The sequence below is a fragment of the Falco naumanni genome, chromosome Z (assembly GCF_017639655.2).
Source record: "Falco naumanni isolate bFalNau1 chromosome Z, bFalNau1.pat, whole genome shotgun sequence".
Classification (NCBI taxonomy): domain Eukaryota; kingdom Metazoa; phylum Chordata; class Aves; order Falconiformes; family Falconidae; genus Falco; species Falco naumanni.
Genome location: NC_054080.1, coordinates 19764094 through 19787676, shown reverse-complemented (window position 1 = coordinate 19787676; position 23583 = coordinate 19764094). Strand labels below are relative to the sequence as shown.

The following is a 23583-nucleotide window of genomic DNA, read 5'->3' as shown; positions in this document are numbered from 1 at the left end:
ATGTCTATTACCTCTCAATACAGTGACATTTTCTTTGTGACTGAAAGGTCTCAGGTAGCTTGCCAGATGTCGGAAGTACATGCTGTTTTCACTCTCGGGCAGAAACTTTGCTTTTAAGTTTTTTTCTTTGTCATTTATTTCATAGTTATTGTCAAAGTGTTTGCCAGATATCTGAATACCCTGCTGCTAGAACACTTCAGGAACAATTGCAGGTTTTGTACCATCATACCTGTGCTGAAGTTCTTACAGGATACGAACACTTTGTAAAAAGGCAACTAGTCATGTTTTTAGTTTTGATTGAGCTTGCTTTCAAATATCTAGATCAACTGAAGGATTTTCCTTCTCTTAGTCTGTCTTTACATGTTCCCTTGTGCCACTACCAAAGTTCTTCTCAGGAGCTTCTTCCACTGCTTTTTCCCTGTCCAAGGAAGTGCTTACTACTATCCATATATAATAAGAAATAAAAAAAAAAAAATCAGAGAAAGCAAAAGTAATGTGGTGGTTTTAAAGAACAATGTCATTGCATTGATGCTAAATACTGAGGTATTTAATTTTCCTTTTCAATTTTCTGTTATTTGCAGGTAATTAAACTTAAATGGCTGTGACAATACACGTAATTAAATTTTCTTCCTTCATTTCATGACCCCATTCTCTAGATCTGTACTCTACTCACTGACTGAATTTACTTGCAGCACTTTCCTGTTGTATTAATTATTCAAAGAATAGTGCTGCATAAAATATTGATCTGTTGCCTGGCATTCATTTTTTAAATGTGAGCAGAGCAAGACAGACACTACCAGAAATAATTTCTGGATTTTTCTTTCTCTAAATACAAAAATTACAATGCATGGAAATTAACGAAAAATGCATAGTCATTTTATGAAGTGCCAGGCATGCCCTGTACAGCTTGCACTTAAATATAATTGTTTTTACATAGCAAAATGCAGTTGCAGAACCCAAAACCATAACCAGATGGTATTGCAATTACTGTGCAAAATATGTAGTCCAGATATTACTAGGTCAGTCCTATCTTCTGTTACGCCTTAGCTGTGAGGACTTTCCTTTCCTTACAATTTCACTGTCTGTTAGCTCCTAATTGTATGTAAGCCATTTGGGTCAGCCCCAGGCTGCTTTCTTCTACAGATACTTGAACTACTCCTTTTAGATTAGAACTACAGCTTGTCTGGACTTGGACTTTATTCCAGTTATCTGTTTTAACTGAAGACCATACTGGTCTGCTTTCTTTAAGGGTAGTAAGGCCTGGGTTTTTTTGTGGTGCTTCTTGTGCTTGTGAATGTTCATACAAGAAACACAGGGCAAACAGTGAAAGGAACCTTGTTTTTATTTTATCCATTTATGTAAGAAAGATTGGCATACTTCTTGTGTGCTTTTTTTCTTCTTGCCATATCCATAGTTTTTTTAGAAATATATCACACAAAAGTGTCACAAGGAAGAAGCTCTTCTTCTTATCTGCAGTAATAACACTGTTCCTGATTTGTCTCCAGTTTCTCCATCATCCCTTCCCTAAGCCTTCAAAGTGCTTTACAGCATTGGGTAAATGTCATCTTACAGACAGAGACGGCGGAGCTCAGAGAAGGAACATGGCTTGCGTGATGTGATTTAGCGAGCCTGGGTTATTTCCTGACACCAAGTCCAATGTCTTGTCTTCCAGGGAAGCAGGAGGTGTGCCTACAAACTCTCTTCAATCCCCTTCCAGCACTGGAGGCTGATACTTACCTGTCACTGCCAGCAGCCTGGTCTTGACCCCATAGAAAATGCTGTTTTAGATAACTTCTACCGATGAAGAATTTCATTAATGTGAAAGTTCATGTTACTTACCAAGTTATGTACTTGCTTTCTGCAGAGTAGCAATACTGAAGAGATTACTTCTTTTTTTAATATATATTTAGTTACTGTTTCCATCTTATTTATTAAGTGTAGGCCAGAATATCCTGTTTTCTTCTCTGCAAAAAGGTTCTCAGTCAGACATATGTTTATTTTCCAAACTTATTTGGACACTTACTTCATACTACGCTTTTTTCATGCATGGTGTAAGTGATGACAAGCATCATTGGAAACTGTTTGAAACACTGTGATTCTGTAATTTTATCCCATCCCTACTGTATGTAGCATTAGGGGTTCAAAGTATGCAGAAGTGCGTAAGCATCTGACATAACTTTCAAAAACATTATTTACCTTGGTGATACTTACAGACTACCGAGGTTTGCAGGTGCTCTGCTATCCTAGTTGACAATCTAAAGGGAGATAATTTTGTTTGACTTTGCAAGATGTGACAAGTGCTAAATAGTTGAATTCTCTTAGCATCTTTAAGAAGATGCTAAAAAATTGAGTTCTTACAAAAACTGTAATGACAGATTCTTGGTAAAACCACTTCAGAAATGATTGCACAGGCAGAAGAAGGGCCTGTTGTAAACAGTTTTGTAAAACAAATGAAGTGCTAAGGAAGCCACCGCAAACTGTTCCATGTTTTTGTGTAGGTGTCTGATTTCATAGTGCATTAAAGAGAGAGATAGTAGCCTAAGGAGTTGTTGGACTTTCTCAAATCTGCATACATGGTACTAAGTATTTTGAATTACCAGGTTCTCCTGCAAAGAAAAATTATGCCTTGTCACCTGAATCTTACCTCAGCTTCATGCAGCATCATGTGTAAAGATGATCAATACAGACATACAGATTAGATTGCAGATATATTTAGAAAAGTGAGGTATTTATTTTAGTGACTATTTTTAAACTTTAGTAGATATTTAGCTTGCAATTCTTTCAAGCATTTAATGAATGGAAGTTTCATGTTTATGTATCAAATTCTCCAGTCTTTGCACAAGCTAAATTACAAAGTGGGAAGCTTGCTATGTGAGAAGCTTGTCTTCCACAGATAAATGATACTGTCGGTAATTTTTTTGTTTACAGTGTTTTTTTCTGCCATAGTTCATTTACCACAATTTTTTACACATTATAAATGTAATGTTATTTTGTATGATGATAAAAAGCTTTGCCTTTATTCTGATTTACTTTTTAAAGGCAGAATTTCATTTCTTTGATCATTGCTTCCTTGCTGAGCTCTTGGGAAAGAATCCCTATTGTACAAATTTGGCTAAAACAGTGTAGGAACATTCTAAAACCTTAAAGTCTGGCAGAAGTGGGGTGGAGAGAGTGCATATACTTGTGGGCACTTTTTTGCCAAATTTCTTCTTCATTTCACTTTTCTTCTTTTTCCTCAAAAATTTTCTGTAGGAATGTGATGTAAGAATCTCTGTCTGTGAAGGAGACATTCCTTTTGCAATTTTATATTTCTTCCTATCAATCAACTCTGTCTAAAACTGAAAGTGAGGAACACAGTAGAGAAATACTCTGTACAATCTGAGTTATCCTCATTAAAAAGATACTTAAATAGGAAGGACAGAATATTGTGAAACACTAAAAAATATTTTTTCCCAGAATGTACTTGTGGCATTCTCAACTATTTTTCTATATATCAAATTACAGGTTACTTTTCTTTTGAACTTGTTTATACACTAACAAGAAAGAGACATAATGAACTACAGAGGTGATCTTTTTAGAAGAGGTGTCTTGGAAGACATAGTCGTGGAACAAAGGGACATCATGTAGGACTATGTTCAGATGATGAATATTAAATCATTCAGTCAGTAGCTTTACTGATTTCTTCTGGACTATTTATCTTTAGCGTGTAATACCCCATAGCAATAAAATCTGGTTCTTAAATTGCTTTGGTTCCAGAAGCAAAGAAAGGGCATTCTTGAAAGTGCATAAACATTTAATATCTTTTCATACACTAATGACATATTTGAAGAAAGAAATCTGGGGCACTGCATCTACACAAGTGTGTTTTTTAAGGGTGTGAGAAGGCTTCCATTTTTGACCTGTGAAAGAGCTAATCTGAATTCCAACTCTGAATTCAGATTCTTCTGCACAGGCAGAAAGGAACATAAGTAGGTAGGACCTACAGAGAGGCACTATTCAGCAGAAGCCATTATGCTTCTTTTGCAAAGCCAGAATATTACATATTTGCCACAGTTCCCATTGCAGCAGCAGTGAGGTATCCTGAGGCTTGTTGTAGTGATAACTCTGGACTCTAACCTGTTGCCATAAATAGCCTGAGAGGAAGGGTTTCTGGGATACCCAAAGAGAAGGATTTTGGGGTTTATCAGAAGTTGTTGAAGACAATGTGCAAAGTATCTCGTCACTTCATAGAAATTGAACAAATTTAAGTTTACCTGAAAGTCACAGTATAACCTACGACTTCTTTCACCATTTTACATGGAACATACAACAGAATGTCATGGATATGCCTAAATATTCAATCAAAAGACATGCAAAGGGGCAGAGGTTTTTGTGGCATCTATGTACTTTTTCAGGCTGCCCGTATGTGACAGTTGCGTGGCAGTTACTCCCTCCAGTATTTAGAAACAGAGTGCTCTTAAGATGTCACTTTAAATTAAAGGCAAGATTTTGAACAAAATAACTTATTTATATTCTTAATCTAAATTTCAGTAGCATGCTGAGACTAAATTTATTCAGACTATCTTCTCTGTCACAAAGGTAATTTTATATTACTGCATGACATTTCTGTAAGAGATAAACGTAGTTTGTTTTGACATAAGGTAAAAGGTGTGTGTGCCAACTGGATACTGAGTGAAGGATCTTTCCCATGCCTGACTCCCTTTTCTGTCTGGATTATTTGTGCAGTAGCACAGACAGTGCTCTTCTTTGGCACCTTAAAAGCAATTTTTTCTTAGCTTCTAGAATAATGGGTGAGATGGCAGGATATGGTTGTAGTCTTTCTGGGTTTTTTCTGTGCCTTTTGAGTTCCTTTAAAAGAAAAGGACTTATGATATTTTTTCTGGAAGATATTTATTAAAGTAACAGTACATATAAACAACAGCTACTACTTGTGTTAAGCAGCATGATGGATGGTGCTTGTTTACTTCTTTCTCTGAGATTTGAGCAAATTAATTCCCAAACAGGAATTCACATTTTATAAGGGCATTGTCAACATAAGTGAAAGAGGACAGGATCTTTAAATAAGTATAGGTTTTTCATAGAAGCCACATAAGGATTTGTTCCTCTGGCTGTTTTGAGGTGCCTGTAGTCTAGTTGCGGAAAACAGGACAGACAAAACCAAGGATTGTTGAGTGTGTCCTGTGAGATAGATACACTAACTGTATAGCCTTTCTGTGTTCTTGGGGATGCGCTATTTTCCAAAAGTAATTTTGCATAATGCTGTCTTCTTTTGGGAGAGTAAAGCTAGTAAGAGTAATGATGGAGAAATTGGCATAGAAAAGGTGAAAAGATAAGGATATTGTCATTAAGGAGAGTACTGAAGATAGAGCTTTCTGCAAGAGCGCCAGTCCTAATATTTAAATTAGAGCAGAAATCAGTTGCCTGTCTTTAATGGTTTAAAATTGTAAAAATTTCAAATAGGAGATCTTTGACCCCATCAAGATAACTTCTGCTTCCATCAGTTCTGAACAGCTGAACAGAATCAGCTGGATCGTCATATGCCTGGGGCATCTCCAAAGAGGGCCCTGGAAGAAGAAAGCAGCCCTGAGAAATACTGAAGGGTCACTATTTTTGCTGTGATTCATATCCTTTGTTAATGCTAAGAGAGTGGTATGTTGGCAGAGAAGCCAGTGTCTATGAAGTTAATGTAAGAGTTTGTGAGAACTGATGAGGTTTGGGCTTTTGGAAATGTTGGGTCTTGAGTTACATGTAGACATGAAACTTGATTGTGTGTGTTCCTTCATGCCTCTGTTGGCTTGGTAAGTAAGCACCCAAACTTCTTGGCACTCAGAGAATACATACGCTGATTTCGGTGTCTTGGCTAAATTCCAGTGAGTAATTGCATTCAGCTTATCTACATTCCTCTCTTTAGTTGAATTGGTTGAGATAGTTTCCATCTTCTGTCTAATGCTATTGTTTATTTTGGTGAGTGGTGTTAAATAGGCAGCTGTTTTTTCAGCTTGACATAGCTGTATTTTGTCACAAAGTGAAATTGTTTCAAAGTGTGCATATGATTTGTAAATTACTTTGACAGAAAAAAAGGAGAATTTTTGTATTGTAGTGTCTTTGTCAATTTATGGAGAGTTGGTTATAAAATATCATGGTTGTTATTTTGAAGTGTGCTTAGATAGGACATTTATGTATACTCATTCTGAGTTTTTGAAGTGTAAAGTGAGGGGTAGACGATCAGATTTTGTTTTCATTACCTGTGGAGGAACTTCTCCATGACTTTAAATTAAGCTTAATCAGCTGGATTTAAGATATGCAGGTGACAGATATTAGAATTAATACAACTAAGTAGTGCAGAAGCTCTGATGAGACTGTTGCAATGCCCCACCTGAAAATATTAACTCTACAAAAAGCAAGACAAGTTTTAGACCTGTTGGCTGAAAATGGGATAAGTTGTCCTACCCAATCATGCTTGACAATAGGAAATATTTCGTATATCTATCTAGGCATTTTTTTTCAAGGAGATGTTAATCCCATTTCTGAAGTATGTATTAATTACATTCATTTGTTTTGGTTTCTATCGTGTTTTGGCTTTGTCTTGCCATTCAGTTTATGCTCTGACTTGGTAGAGCTCCTCCTTGTGTGTTTTATTCATTCAGTGACTGTACCTACTTTCTGATAGACAGTCAGTCACTTGGCGAGTCTGTCTGATTTGTGACAGACAGAGGCTACATTGACTGTATCTCAGGTGTCTGAGGATCATTTATTATTTAGATACTGTGCTGCCCTGGAGTACAGAGTAGGGTAAAATGCATGTTTGTTGAAAAAAAGCCTAAGAGACAAACTGTAGCAGGGAGTTGTCCTGCTCAGGTGTTCATCCCCGCATCTCCATCACTGTGCTGCCTGGCTGTGGTATTTTCATATCATGCCAGTGAATATGTAGTTTTTCAGAAAAATGGATGGGGACCACTTGTTTCCATCCTCTCTTACTCTTCCCAAGAGAGAAGAAATGTGGTTGCTGCTGTGGTTTTTAGAAGTGGGAAGTTACCCTGTTGTACATTGACAGCTGTTTGAGAGCTGCACTTACAGACTTTCTGGCTCCACAGTGTAAGGCAGAGTGCAGGCGGCTTTTCTTCTGTAGAAGCTGTCTTGCAGTCACGAGTAATTTTCCTTTCTGTGGAATGCTGATGATCTTAAAAGTTTTCCAGCATGACACCCAAGAAATGAAGTATTGAAACCAACAGAGAGAACTATTCCCAGTTCCTACACAACAACGACAACAAAAAAAACAACCAAAAAAATCAAAAAAAGTAAGGGCCTGTTGTCCATGTCCGAGTGGGAAGTCAGGGTGCCTGCAGGTAGTCCGCGAGATGGTTTCAACCTCTGTAGAGAGACTCTATGAAGAACGTGGCTGTCAGCTGTTGAGGAAAGGTGTGGATATATGCCTGCTCTGCTGCTCAGGATACATGCTGGAGAAGCAATGGGCTGAGTTTATCAGGGTTTTAAACACCTATCTAGGAGTTTCTAAGTAGGGACTAAAAACTCCCTCTAGCATAGATCTCTGTATACTTGAAATAACGGGCCTACATCTCTGTCATGATGGAGATTCATATGTGGTCCCAGTAAGGGAGCATCAAAACAAAGCAAACCTTGAAGAACAACAAATGAAAATTTTAGATTTTGGTTTAATTTTCCTTTGCATTTCATTACATACACTGATGTCCAAATTTTACATTTTCTTTCCTAAATGATTTTATTCTCTTTTGATTCTTCAATACCAAATTGAAGAAGGTAGTTGATAAAGGCTAGGATGTATCCAATAGCTTAATTCGTTAGTCTGCTCTGGATCTGTTCCCCAGCATGTGGACTGAATTTGCTGTTGAATATCCAAGTAACTGTTAACATACTTCATACAGTACATGAAAATTCTGTGGTATGGCTGGAATTAAAGATTGTATGATAGGCTTCCAGTATGGTGTAATAGCAAGCATAATCTGGTGATAAGGTGCTAGATATAAATTCTTTTCTTTTGACACTCAGTACAGAGCTGGAGGCTAAAGACCCTGTGTTTGCAGACATGAAATAATCAACTGTTTAACTATCTTGGTTTTAAATATAAAATAGCAGGTTAAATTTTATAGTAAGTAATAGGCATTCATTGAGTAGTTTGTCATACATTGTGCCAATTCATTTGCAGAATTATGCTGAATAGCTGCAGAAAATGAAAATTAGTTTTAAGTGGACATGGCCATTGACTTTGCAGGAAATAACTGTATATCATCACCTGTAACCATGACTTTTAAAAATCTAAGAATAGTATGTTCAGGAAAGATACTTTTGTATGTGCTTTGAGACCAGTGGTGCATTTTTAGTTTAATTAACAGCTGGTAATAGTATAACCTGATTAAAAATACAGTGCATTCCAGGTGATTATTATGATAAGCAACCTTAAAATAGCAAAAACGTCACTCTTCAGTCAAAGGGGCAAAATGGAAGATGTGATATTAAAATTATTTAATTAAAATGACACCTCCAGTATTACAGTTATGAAAATAATACAAATGTGTTGTTGTATAATGCAAAGATCATAATGTTAGTATGCTGTATTCTTTACATAACTAACATGCATCCATCTTCTCAATTTCTCAACCCAAATATGTATACTTTGGCTGTAGAAAGTGGTCTCTCCAAACTATCTAAAATAATCATTGCTAGAAACTTTTAAAACATTCTGAAATGTGATGTTTTGGTTCTTCAAGCCCACCCAATAACAAGACTAGCATTAAGAAAAATATAATAATTCTCCTTTGATAAACAGGTTAGGACCTTCTGTCACAAAGGTACATTTTTCTGTCTTCTCCTATGTTTTGAGTGTATTGAGCTTTTATAGCTAACTTACTTGTCCTTTCCAGAATGGCTTTCCTCTTCTCTGGTTGCCTTCTTTTTTATTTATTTATTTTAAATTCCCGTTACGTTAGGGTCAGATAAAGCATTGGAATTCAATCTTATTCATTCATGTTTCTTCAGCAGATTGGATTTTCCCTTTTATAAAGGAGATACTTAGAACTTTTTTAAGAGTGCGTGATTGCATGTAAAACAGATGAAGGAAAATGAAACATTACAAATAAAAGTAAACATGAGTGAAGTGAAGAGGGAAGATAAAACCTCTGGCAAACAAAATGGCAGGAATATTATGATGGCCATGGGGAGCAGTCACTCATTATTTTTTTTTTGAGAATAAGGACAAATAAGACAGTTGTTGGGATGAAATTAAAAAAAAAGAAGATTGACTTGCTTTTTTGTAAAGAGTCCTTAGGGTTTTTTTTACTGTACTACAGGTTTGGTTGTTTGGTTGGGGTTTTTTTTTTTTTTTTTTTGAAAGGAACGGATAATTTTTGATTAAGAATAGTGGCAATTTTGCTAAAATATTAACTTGTTTAGCAAATTATGCTTGAAACGTATGTGGAGATGGAAATTTTAGGAATAAGGAATAATACCTGAATTTTCACACAAAGTCCAATAATGTAAATTCTATAATGTTTCAACTGCTGTTTATAAACTCAGTAAAAGCTTTTAGATCTGAAAATAAACAGTGTAGTGTTGAATGACATCATTTTTTCTTAAAAACCTTTAACTTGTGAGATAGTGCAAAGTGATTGTCACTTGAGGCAGAGCCAATAAATCACTTTCAGACATGGTTCAGGTAAACAAATTGTTCTAATCAGTTACCTAGTACATTATTTGAATAAATGAAGTTTCTAAAAGTCTTTCATTCAGAACTTGACAAATAATATTTAACCAAGGTAAACAGTGTCAGTGACTATACAGTAATTGGACACTGTACAGGATCATTGTGTGTTTAGTGTGTGCAATAAAACAAGCATAAGTGAAAAATTGCATTTCTGTTGCAAGATTTCCGTGGTAATTGAAATCAGTTTCTAATATTTCACTCAGTCTTTCTTTAACAAACAATTCTATTTTCATTACGTGTACAGTAACAAATGAGAAGTTTTTGTCTCTGGTGCTGACTTACGGGTATTATATTATACTTAACAGCATGAGGTCATTGGCTGCTGGGAGACACAACAGCAAAAAGGAAAGAAAAGCAACTGTTCACAGAGGGGAAGGGGCTGTGTTTTGCTTAGTGTAGAGAAGAAGTATCTTGTTTGCTATACTGATCTGTTTATTTTAGTAGTTCCTGCTGTTTTTCAGGTGCAGTTAAAAACCAACATTTCAAGTCAATATGTAATTCGTACACAGCCAACGAACACCTGTCTGTCTACACTTGAATGCGCAGCTGTTGCTCTTACTATCATGGAAAAAAATACGATTATACAAGAGGTACGTAATTTTTCTTTTATAAATAATAGAGGGGCAGTGCAGGTAGTTAGCTATCAATGTCACATTTGACAGTCAAAATCTTAACATTTTGATGGTTTTGTTGCACAGTGAACTAAACCAAGAACATACCAACAGAAACTAGTTTTCTTCAGATGTTTATTAACTCAAGTATGTTCAGATTAGTGTGACACTTTCTTGTGTTCCAAAAGTCTCTATAGTTTTCCTGTTCTTTATTCAACATTGGTGCCAGATTGCTGAGGGAACTTGTTAGATACAAAGGTCTTGAATGGTTGTTTGGCTATTCCTCTTTTCAATATGTTAAATTCTAGTATGGTATTTTCTGTTCTATCCCCTAATGGAATTAGATTGGCTCTTTTGCCTCAGAGGGTTGTCTGAAGATAAACCTGGACAACATTCAGGGCTAAAAATATTGCTTTGATGATTTTTAAAGTACCAGTTAGGTCAGGTCAGGTTCTGTAGCAGATTGTATTTGCTGCTGCGATGTCCATCAAGGCTGAGTGCAGACTGCTTATCTTACAGACCAATTTTACTGTGGTAGCCCATTTCTGTATGGAGTAACAGATTGGTTATGGAAAACAACTGCTACCTTCCCAGCCATCTAAATTCCTCTCTTATCCTTTTCTTTCTGTTTTCCCCTTCTTCTTTATTTGTCTAGTGCTTTGCACAGGCACTCCCACTTCTACAAGTTTTCACTGTACAATATTCGGGTTCATTTGTCTTGATGTGACATTTTTTCTGTTCTTATTACTAAATCTCCCTTTTCTTCTTCCCTATTTTTTCTCTTTGTCTTTTCATTGTTTCTTTCTTGTACCATTTACTCATTTTTAACTCAGCAGTCCTAATGTCCTCCAGTTCCTTCTTTCTACCTCATTCTTCTTTTCCATCATGTTCTGTCATCTGTACTACTTTCTTGCACACTGCTTCTGTAATTCTAAATATGATGAGCGACTCACATTCTCTTCACCTGTACATTACTTTTTTAAAAAAAGTTGGTTTATAAGGCACCAAATACATGTGCCTTATAAAAACAAATGCCACAATACAAAGTAAAAACCTATAGAGATGACAGTTGTGGTTTTAGCCCATAACAAACAGAAGTACTACTGCGTATATTGCAGGGCAAATAGTGCAGAGGTGTATTGTTACAGTTACCTCTTCCTGTGATGTTTTTCTGAGTTCACTTGACATTTCTTGTTGAAAAACTTCAAAACATAGACTGTGTACCAGGCTTGTTTAATAAACTAAATTGTACGAAGGTAACATGCTAGATTGACTTTTTTAAACAGTTGTTTTTGAGTATTTCTTAACCATAATATGTTGAAAACTACTTTGTTTTATGTACTATGTTAAATAACGGTAATTAACTGTTAACTGTTATTAACTGTTCAGTTGCTGTAATGTATGGAATTTACATGTTGCACTCTTATGTTACCAAAGTTGTACTCACTTGAAAGTACGATTAGTATTTTGTAGCAAAGGAAGATATTAGTAAACTTGGCAGAGATTGTAGCCTATAATGACACCGATGTCTAATTTTAATGAAGGCAGAAAACATGATGATTGATTGGTTGAGTAGTCATTCATTGGGACTGAATAACGTGCCAGGCAGTGTTTGGAAGGGAGTTTTTGTGCTAGGTCTCAAAGGCTTTGTGCCATTGACTTTCTTGTGTTTTTTTCCTAACGGAAAATAAATAAAACCTGAAGCAACTTAAAATCAGGAGTGTTTATTAATTTTAAATCATACATGCTATAATAGATGTTAGAAGGTGGTGTATGTGTATATACCCCTTAAAATGTTTATTTACCTCAGTTGAGAATTAAATTGTCATAGAAACGTTTAGACACTTTCGCCAGTCTCTTCATATTCTAATACTGGGGAATAGTATTACTTCAGGTACTATCATCTGAGGCTCTTCGGAATTTGTAAAATACCTTTGGATACAAATTGTTAAAAAGAAAAAGTATTTCCAAAATGTGAGAAACTTAAGATAATTTGGAGATTAGTATCAGTAAAGTTTATATCTCTCTTAAATAGGATATTAAAGTATTTAAATACTCTTTAATTTCTGGTTAACTTCTTCAGTTAAGACCTGAATTTAAAATCACTGGGCTGGCAAATGACATTGAGAATAACTGGTGCTAAACTCTAAAGAGTTTCATTTAGTTAGCAGTCAGGAAGGATTAATTTTCTTTTTAGCCTGTGTTGGTCTCGGAATATTTACTGGAGTCAAATAACCATTATCTTTTTTAATAGATCAGTATTTTTAAATGATCCTCTGAAGTCAAAGCATAGCAAGGTGATCTTTGACTCTCAAAAACCCAAATGCTAATCCAGTTTGAGACAGGCAGTGAAGTGTATTACTGCATGGAAAGTAGTAAGTTGTTTTCTGCAAAAACTAGATGGCAGAGATGATCTGAATACGCCCTTACAGCTTGCTTGAAGATAGGATTCTTTTGTAAGCCTGTCCCACTGATCTCGCACAGTCCTGGAGCTGTGGAATGCAACCCAGTGTGTTTATGTCTTCCTACCAGCCAGCTCACAACTCTTAGGTGTCATCAGAGGAATTTGGGACTTAACAGTTCTTAAGTTTATCCCAGGTCAAAGAATACTAATTGGACATTAGCCTTTTCCTTGCAATTGTGATCCCACTAGTCTGTGATGGAACAGGTTATTAAGTTAATGTCCTTCTTAATCTTTTGTTGCTGACATTAGTAATATCAATTTAATAAGCCTTTTGAAAAAGACCTATGAGTAGTTTTGCACTGTAGACCCAGGTCTGCAATCTGATTGTGTACCCACAAGGTAGTACAGAAGAGTCTGTGAAGAGATGTAAAGCTCATCCATGTATTCACTACATTCTAGTGTCCATCCTGGGGTGCTCATATCCTTCTCCATCAGATAATGAAATTTTGATACTTGACCTCCACCTACTAAAAAAGTTTCCCAGGTCTGGAGTTGGCATAGTGTAGAATATGCCACCCTCATGTCTGCCTCTGTGACACTGGAGTGTTGCCTCAACATTAAATCAATTGCATTTAGAATGAGACTGGGACAAAGTGTGTGGCCACACAAGAAAACATGGCTTAGAAATCGGAAGTCTGTGTAACATCTTTTCTAGAAACCTGTGTATCTTTTTATGACTGTGCAGCTATCGTATGCTTGTATGTTAAAAGAAGGTAATGATTTACTGTAGAAGTTAAACCTATGAAAAATTAGAAATACTGAAACAAAGTGGGTTTTGTGTATTTACTTTTTCCTTTGGTGTGCTAGGACAATGTTGGCATATTTTTCCTTCATTAGGACTTCTGTCTTACTCAAGTCCAGGGTGAATGTTTTGTTAGTGTCTACAATTCCCAGTCCTGTATTCTGTTGCATCTCTTCCACTCAGAATTGGCCCACCCTACTTTTCAAAGACAAAATTACCAGTTTCTCAAAGATGCTTCTGTGAAAGCTGCAATGGCCAAGAGCTACATAAGCATTCATGCACTTTTTTTATACGCTCTCTGAATTAAGTGAGCACTATTCCCAGCACAGAAGATGGTGAATTGAAGTTGAGAGCAATGGAAGTTAAAAATGGGCACTTAGTTTGATGCCCAGTATAAGTCACTTATTTTCCTGTGCTTGGAAGAGTCACATTCTCAGTAGAAACTCAGCTCCTGCTCACTGCAGTTGCATTTGTGATTGCATTACACTTCTGTGCGTGTGGCCCCACGATAATGAGTCAGGCAACCAGAAGATGAAGAACCTACAATTAGGAACCACTTGTGATAAGTTTAGTTTGTGTGGCTTCATTAGTCCTACATAATATCGCTGGGCAGAAGCAGGGATATAGTCCAGCCTCCAGGGTAGCAGCCCACCTGCACTGATCACGAGTGCCTCCTCTTTCCAAAACTCAGCCTCAAGGTATCTTGGTGCAAGCACAAACAGCTTAGTTATTGTTACTTATTTTATTACAGCTTGTTGGCTGAGCCACAGTAGTTGATTGTAGTCCATTGCTAAGGTCAAGTTAAAGCCATAACTTACAGTAATATAGCTGGGGCTGAAGTTGGGATCGAGTGGGTCCAAGGAAGGAGTAAGGAATGACAGGGGGTGGGTGGATGTATGTTTGCTATGTGGCTTCTTTTTAGTACATCTCTTACTCAGCTGCGTTCTCTGTGTATCCAAAAGTTATATTTTATTAGCATTTATCATCCAAATTATATTTTATCAGAATTTTTAAGTAGCTGTGAATACAGAACCTGGAATGATTTTTGTGTCTAAAACAGATTACTAAAAGGTTGGTGATTTTGTCTCCCCGCCCCCCCTTCATCTTTCTGCAGACTATACTCCGTCCACTTCAAGCCTTATGCTCTTTCCAGCTTCAGCATGGTGCCCAGATCCATCACAGCAAGGAGCATCTTCTCAAGAACGGCTTATATGACAAGCCAATGCCAAAGAATAAGCGTAAACTCAGAAGAATGGAGCTTTTGGTGAATAATGTTAAAATATAGAAAAGCTGTACTGACAGTACAGTGCGATTTATTTGCAGCTAGCAAATGAATATGAATCTGGATTTGATCCAAATGGTTGACTGTACTGTAATAAAACAATTTTTAGGCCCTTCATAGCCAGGAGTTTATCTACCAACGTGGCAAACAGTAATGGACAAGCTTTTTCACTTTTACAGTAGGCCAGGTGCCTTTGTTCAGATGATAAAAGATCATTCTCTTTTCCTATAGAAAAGAAGAAGAAAACAGCATAATTTAGAGTTACATTATCTCTTGGGTGACAAGTATGATCCTCAATCTGACTGGATAAATTTACTTTGGAAAAGCTTTTATCAGTACGAAAAGACAAGGAATATGAATGTGATAGAACAGTAAGGCTTCAGCATTTAGAAGCATATTGAATTTCTGCTGAGCATTTTAACTTCAGTATCTAATTATAGTAGATTTTCAAACTGTAATTCCTTGTATTTCTTAGTTCAGATGAACATAAGGCAAGTTATTTGGATAGTTCTTTGTAATTTTGAGATTTTTATTTCTTACATTATTAGAATTCCTTTTCATAAATTTATACGCATTTTACAATGCAGTTGGGTTTAATTTGTCTCTCAGACTTAATTTTTAAATTAAACCCACATATGTTTTTACCAGAACCTGAACACTTCTGACTTAAAAAAACAAAAGTGAATGTAGATAAATGATTTTTGGAATTGTAACTCAGATGTCATCTTCCGCAGAAGGTGACATTTTATGGGTATGGATATGTCATACCCACACCCTGACATGCAGTGGTTATGATTCTAAAGGAATTAAGCAATCCCAGTGTAAACAGCTCTGTAAGAACTATTATGCAATGACAAATTATTATGTCTGGATACAACCTACTAACATGATTGCACATCCATTATATTTCATGTGTTTTTTAATTAGTTCTCTTCTAACTGATATAACTGTACCTCTTTCTAATGGGAATTGCTAGAAGCAGAAGAGTTGGATATTTTTAGAACCTTTGTGATTTTATGATCTGGAGGGAAAAAATAAAATAAAGGTTTTGATGTTCCTTTTTTCATGTTCATAAATGCCTCCTTCATGAAACAGATCGAAATACTTAATGTTTGTCTTTACTATCGGTTCCACTCTAGGTAACAACATGGAGCTAATTGGGTACTAATTAGTCCTAGGAAAAGAGATATTTTGTCTTTAATTTATGAGCTGCAAGGCAAGAAACTACAGAAGTAGGGGGTGTGAAGACAGCTAACCAATATATTAACTGAAAGCATTTCTGCAATTAACAAGAGAGGTCAAAATTAGGTCAGAGATCAGTTAAGGAGTTTTAGTTAACCCTGAGCTCAATAGTGACCTTTTGTTTAGGCATGGATTAGCAATTTAATTGGTCTGGCTGTGTTAGCAAAGTTTATGTAACCTTTTTCTCTCAGTCTTGATAAATCCTGTTATGTGTTGTTAAATTCAGCAAACCTGAATTAGTTTTGACAAATCTGAAGCAAAACAGTCTCATATGATTAATGATGGTGTAGATGCACTTTTGTTCCCATTGGAACAGAGAAAGGGCATATTTATTCCTGTAGCAAAGCACATCGCAGTGATCTCCAGGCTAGCTTGGAGTGTGAAGTCGCTGTCTTGTGCAACTTGTGTGTGCAGCCTTGTGTGTGATGCTGCCTCCAGCTCGGGGGTTGGCATGGCTCATGCTGGGCTGGGAATCTGTTTCTCCTGTGCTCTAGGATAGGCTTGAAGCATTCCTTAAGGAACCAAGATGTTGCGGTTTAACCCTGGCTGGCAACTAAGCCCCACACAGCCTATTGCTTGCTCCCCCGCGATGGGATGGGGAGAGAATCAGAAAAGTGAGAAAACTTGTAGATTGAGATAAAGGCAGTTTAATAGGTAAAGCAAAAGGTGCCCACACAAGCAAAGCGAAACAAGGAATTCATCCATGGCTTCCCATGGGCAGGCAGGTGCTCAGCCATCCCCAGGAAAGCAGGGCTCCATCACAGGTAACAGTTACTTGGGAAGACAAACACCATCACTCCAAATGTCCCCCACTTCCTTCTTCTCCTGCTTTATATGCTGAGCATGATGCCCTATGGTATGGAATACCCCTTTGGTCGGTTGGGGTCAGCTGTCCCGGCTCTGTCCCCCCCCAGCCCACTCTCTGGTGGGGTGGGACGAGGAGCAGAAAGGGCCTTGGCTCTGTGTGCAAGCACTTCTCAGCAGTAATGAAAACTTCTGTGTATCATTAACACTTTTTCCAGCAGATATCCAAAACGTAGACCCATACTAGCTACTGTGAAGAAAATTAACTCTGTCACAGCCAAAAGCAGCACACAAGGGTATCAGTTAATTGTTAATGCCATATTTACATACGTGGATGATGTTCACATTTAATGTTGTATATATTAATGTACCTTATTTTAGATTCGTCTAGAACAGTAGTGTATCTTTCAACTACATTGTGAAGGTTATTTTCCTAGACAAAAGACTAAATGTGTCTTTTCATAAAATGTGAGTTTATATTATGCAGAACAAAAATACATCTGTATTGCAGCCTGGGATTCACAGACATCCGCAAAATGCCTTAGAATTACAGGATCAGAGAATTAGTTGTCTTAATTGAGTTATAATCCTACATTAAATACTATTGTGGGTGCAATCTGTGCAGAGTTTTCATGTTTTTCAGCAAAGGACAAATTCCACACAGCTTACGATAAACACTTTTTCAGTTTTGTTGATTCCTCTTGTTCTAATTTGCTCCTGTGGTTAACAGGATTTGTAGGATCTAATGCTGGATGCATGGAAGCCTTTAATTGCTAATTTCCTGTGTTATACAATACTAGATCAATCACTATGCAGCAGTTGCAGAAGAAACGAAAAACAGTTCATTGCAAACCTCCAGGCATTTTATTTTTTGTGATTTTTGTGTGTCCCATCTCAGCTATAATATAGTAATCATTTAGATGCAACACAACAATCACATGTTCAGATTTGTTGAAGGCTATTAAACACAAAATGGAACACTTTTGTTTACTTTTTCTTCGCTGGAACTTCCATAGCTTTAAAAATATACACAACATAAGAGGAAGAGTTTAGAAAATTTGTTTTCACATCTTTTAGTTTCAGAATTCACTTCTAAACACGTTACCTCAAAGAAACAGGTACTCCAAAGTCCAAAGTCTCTGATGGAAGTTGTGCGTGATGAACTAGCACTCTTTGCAAGCAATTTCATTAAGAGTGAGTTTAATTTGCAATTGTATTTTTTGCTGCAGTGGTCAATCTGTTTCATTTTTCACTTACTAAAAGATTAATGAGTGAAACCCACCAGTCTAACAAGATATTGATTAAAAGGAGGGAATGTGTTTGCTTCTAAAGTTTGGTTCTTTGTCCTTGTCCACTTCGTACTTGCAAGTCTGCTACCAAAATGGAATCTGCTTTCCATGTGCCACTATGTCATGCTTTGGGGAACTGGTGACCTGGATAGCAGGCTTTTGAACACATGAACATGTTAAAATTTTTACAAAGGTGGGTGTTGTTAAGTCTCCATATTTTCATAATCTGTAAAACAAAGTTCAAGAAAGAGAAAGCTAGAAATCTTTCAGAATAAGAACACAACCTCCCACACTTTCTGTTTTGAAAGCTGTGAAATTCAAAGTGAAGAGATGCTCAGAACAAACAAACATTTATTTTTCTTCAAGATTTTAATTTTGTTGCCTCATAACCCTGGGGGAATTCCAGCTGGAAGATGATGTTACCGTACTGCCAATAAATTACTCTTTTACTAGTTTTTCCTGAAATAAAAGGAAAACTTTTCAACTGACTTCAAAGGGGGCAAAAATTATTTTAAGACCAAGACTTTTCTTCTCAACTGATATATTAGATAAAAAATGGCTTATGCAGCATTCTTTTCTACAACTTCCCTACTTGTTTTGAAATGTAATTAAAAACTGAACTCTTTAAAAGTGATAATGGTTCATGCTTTTCTCCTGAGGCTTGTGTTTATTATGCCTACATACATGAATGCACATAAATTATATTTGTTTCTGCTTCAAAGCAATAGAAGATCTAATTTACTGTGATCATATGCCACTGAATCTCTACAGAACTGAACGTCTTTGCATGTGCTGGTATCACAGAGAGGTAAGCCTAGTCCTTTTTTGTGCCTTTTTAACATCTTTCAGTTGGTGAAGAGATGTGGCTTTTCCTATGCCATAAGAAGAAAAAGATTCCTTTGTTATCCATTGAAACCTGCATGAAGATGAAACTGTGTGGCAATTTTCCAAGCATTTCAGTTGCAGAGCTCTCCCCTCTTTCTGCCGTAGTGGCTGGCTCCTCTTTAGCTACCCCACGACTGTTCACAACTTCCCACACTCTAGCATCCCCGAAACGCTGCCTCTCCAGCTCAGTGCTGTACTTGGGAGCAATGATCTCAACATCCTCTATCTCCGCCACACTTTTTTCTGTCCCCTAACTGTTGTACTCAACTTAAAAAAGAAATGGCCCTGTTCTCATGCAGCCATTCCTCATGTACCTCCTGGTACAAAACCTGCACTCTAGGGACTTCCATACACTGTTACTTAGCAGGCTTGTTCCTTGTGTCTCTTTTCACAGTCCCTCCAAAGCCCCAGTACTTCATGTCCTGATACCTGCTGCTTTTGTGGTGGGGGACGGATGATGGGGGAAATAAAGAGGTGAGAAGGAGAGAAAGGTCAGTGTTTTAAGAAGTTGAGTAAAAGACTTAGGTAAAATTGCTTCTTTTGCTAGGGTATGGCTGCTATAAAGCTTGATGCTCATCACTGTAGCTTGGTGTTTGCTTAATACCAGGACCGTCCTAACAGTTTGACTTGTTTGAGGAGCAAATCCTAGGGCAGCTGTTTTGTCGTACTAGTTTAAGATTTACTAAATATTTCTTCAGATCACTTTGTATTCCCTAAAAGATGCTAACTAGTTTTCTGTGTGAGATGGTACTTTTATCACTAATCAACAGAAAAATTGCTGTACTTACAGGGCAGCAATGCTTGCGGCACAGTTATGGCTGAAGTTGATGTATATACGCCACTTATCAAGTTGAACCATGCATACTGCACATCTTCTGTCATGGATGTAAGAGGCAGCAGATGCTCAGTTGGAAGTAGCTTTGAACTGTTCTCTCTGCCCATGTAAGTAATAATTAAAAACCTCAGTAGCTGTAACAGACCATATGCTATGTTGTGGCCTACTGTGTCTAAGGACAGGTTAACATATTTTAAGCTTTTACAGCTGAACTGAAACTGGGACTTTACCTGGTATATGAAAGATTCTTTTGGGCTTGAATACTAGGTTTAGTCTCAATAAAGACATGTATCAAAGACTATACACAAATGACTTAAAGCACATTAAGTCATATCTACTGCTCTGTATGTTAGTGGAACAGAGCAATATAGAATATTTGGCAAATTAATAATATAGAGACAGATCATTTGCATATATACTTGCATGTAAATATAGGTGGTGTGCTTATAAAGTTCAGAAGTATTTCTTATAAATTATGAGCATCTTTTAAATAGGTTTTAAAAGTAAAATTAAATTTGTATGAAAAAAGTCAGTGATTTAAGTTCCTTGTTTACCTTTTGTTGCCAAAAGGGTCATACATACATACATACATATATTTATCAGGTGTGCAGATAAAAGCAATAGTAAATTTCAGGGGGGTGGTGTGCTGTGGTGATATTATATGCTTTTACAAGTATTTTTTAGTGGATGTGTTGAGATATAAGTCATATACTGGTTGTGATTAAACATTTGCAGAATTGAGATAATTTGAATCTTTTCCATAATTACTGTCAGAAGGTAATGAAAAAAAGTGATACTTTTAAAAGTACTATCAACTTAAAGTACTTCATTATACCTGAAGTAGTCCTCTAAGGGATTTTAACTTTACACAAAATCATGTTTCCTGTTCTTTTCAGGGATTAAATAGGATGTTTTGAGTCAGTGCTAGATGTACTGGTTTATGCCAAATGTGGCATCAATATTACGGGGAGTACTAAGTTTAGATGAAAAGATATATAATTTTCCCTAGAAATGTTACGTGGATTTTCTTTTTCATCGAGATAGTCTATGGAGTAGCGTCTGGGTTTTTTTTTTTCCGTTTGGGTGTGATGGAGTTATGCAGAACTTAAATCTTACTGCTCATTCTGTTTCATTTGGGATGGTTTCAATAACGGATTTGTTAATGGGTAGTGCTGGTAATTAGGTATGAGCCAAGAAGATTGAACACTTAGGATTTGTAGCACTTGCCTTATTCAAAGACATTTTCTTTCTCTTTTTCTGTGAGCAGGCATTTGTAGTAGACAAAACAGGTACTTCAGCTGAACTTGAAACAGTTGCGAGATTCTTGTTCTGCTTGGCTTTGTTTACCTGTCTCCACCCAGGCATACAGCAGCAGTTATCCCTCTGGGGTTCATGCCACTGGTCTGTCTCCCTGTGATCAGTGAGTTTCACATTCTTTAGCGGTGTAGGCTGAACTTACACCTCTGCCTGCAAAACTAAATCATCCCTGTCTCTCTGTTCAGACAGCAGTCATGTTTGCTTTTTGACCCTGTTGTCACTGTGGAGTTGTGGATGATATTTTGCAGAGCTGTTCTGGCACTGTTGGGGCATTACGTGCTTTTGGTATGAGGAAGGAGAACACAGTGTGAGCGTCAATTTCTGTTGCAGTTACTGTTTACTAAGGGTTTATCTGAAATGAAAAAATAAAAAGTCAGTATTTGTCCAATGATAAAGGACAAAATATGAAAGCGAACTTTTAAGGACCAGATTTTACACCTTGCCTAGGAGCAGGTTATGGGAAGTCGTCGCTTATGTGCCTTTCACAAGATGCAAAAAGAATCACAGCCCTTCTGTTCAAGGGAATAAAAGAACAGTTCCTTCTTTCTATCTCTAGAGGCATGTATCACATCAAAGGTGGAGGGAAAGGACCATCACTATTGCGTAGCTCAGAATTGTTGTAACACTGTATATTACTGCTGTAAAAGTGAATCTATGGATGGATTCAGCTTCTTCTTTAGGATATGTCCTCTTCTTAAGTTTTTAACGACTTTACATCAAAAGGAAAGTAGGCATGTTTAAAAATCGAGAAACATTCACTTACCTGGCAGCATTGTTTACCTCAGACATAAACTGATCTGAATTACTGTTTTACTCACAGTGTGTATATAAGAAAATGACACCTAACTCAAAGTGATAACAAAGTTTGGGAACAAGGAATTGAATGTTTCTGGTTTTGTTTGGTTTTTTAAAGTAGCACTAAAATTCAGGAACGTGTGAGAAACTGTTGGAGGGATTGGACTGGTTGTGGAGAGAGGTTTGAGTTACAGAGTTGGAGAGTTTAGACCCTGTAATTTGCATCTGACTTCCAAGTCAGAAAAACTATAATGTGAATGCTGCAATCGTTCAGAGAACTAACTCAGTCTTTATCTTTATATTTAATAATAAAGGCCCTGTGCTACCTTTGCAGAGGTGTAAACTTAACCTTTGTGAAGCTTTGGATTAAATTTTGGTGATTTGAGTTGAATTTTACAGTTTTACAGTTAGCTTTGATTTTTTGCCTGTAAAATAGTATGTTCTGCCTCCAAAATTGCTGAAGCAACCATAGAAGATGGAAACATTGTTGCATCTTGATATGGCTTCAGCTGTCATGACAAAAACCTCATCCTGAATTAATTCTATGAATGTGTCTATTTGATGGCAATAGCTGATTTTAATCCCCTTTATAAGTTAATCTAAAGTTACAATTATGCTAGTTCCTTTATTTTGAGAAAATTGCTAGTTCCTAGAAGTAGGTGTTTGGCAAGTAGTTACTTATAACAAATTCTATGTATATCAAAATGTTGTTCATACCTACCTATATGTATTTATTTAGTAATTTTTACAAACTGTGTCATCTGCACAATGGATTTCCAACTGTTTAGTCTAAGTTGAGGTTTCTGATGTGTGACAGGTAATAGGCATTCATGAATTAATCCTTCATACACTATTTCTTTCTTGGGGAGAAAAAATGCAGTGCTTTTGATTAACATTGGAACTTAATAAAGGGGAAAAAATAAAATATGACAGGAGTGTTCTGCTGAGTGATTCTTCCAGTTAAGTTGATAATTTCTACAGGGGAATGCCTCATGAATAATTCAGGTAAGATGGAAGCAAGTGCCTTGCTGGCCAATGACTCAATGAAGAAATCATGTTGGAACGAAAGTATCCTATGTAAAATGCATGATAGTCTTAATGCTGATGTTTAAGTATTAATAAGTTTTGTCCTGTAGGATAGCTAGAGGTGCAGTAGGGTTGAACCCCAGACAAGATTTTTGTATATCGCTTCTGAAGTTGTCACAGATGTTCTATTTTAAAATGGAACCAGGTGGATGGTCACCGTTGCCTAAATTAGCACCAGACTCCAGTTCTCAGGCAAGCTGAACTGGTTTTAAAAGTGAGCATCATGACAAAATATTACAGATAGGTATTGAATAACTATAGGGAAGAAGCAGGTACTCCACTCTATGTTGCTCTGCTCTCTGGAGAGTTAAACATTTTTATGTAAATAATCTTAAGAAGAACACAACCAAGCTTTAATAGAAATATTTTTTTTTTAAATGAACTGTGGTAGCTCATGTAAGAAATGCATAGTAAATACCAGTTGTGTTTTAATTTCCATATTTATTAAACAAATATATTTGTTGTGCAAACATGCCTGGTTGTGAATGCAGC

The 23583-nt window shown here is 36.6% G+C and overlaps 1 protein-coding gene across 1 annotated transcript in view; it reads left to right on the top strand.

Moving 5' to 3' along the window:
* DTWD2 (DTW domain containing 2) overlaps nucleotides 1-15900 on the top strand; it is a 96561-nt gene extending 80661 nt beyond the window's left edge. The window contains exons 5-6 of the mRNA XM_040580496.1: nucleotides 10201-10329; nucleotides 14671-15900. Coding sequence (XP_040436430.1) covers nucleotides 10201-10329; nucleotides 14671-14841 — 300 coding nt within the window. The 3' untranslated portion in view covers nucleotides 14842-15900. The remainder of the gene's footprint in view (nucleotides 1-10200; nucleotides 10330-14670) is intronic.
* The last annotated feature ends 7683 nt before the right edge of the window (nucleotides 15901-23583 follow it).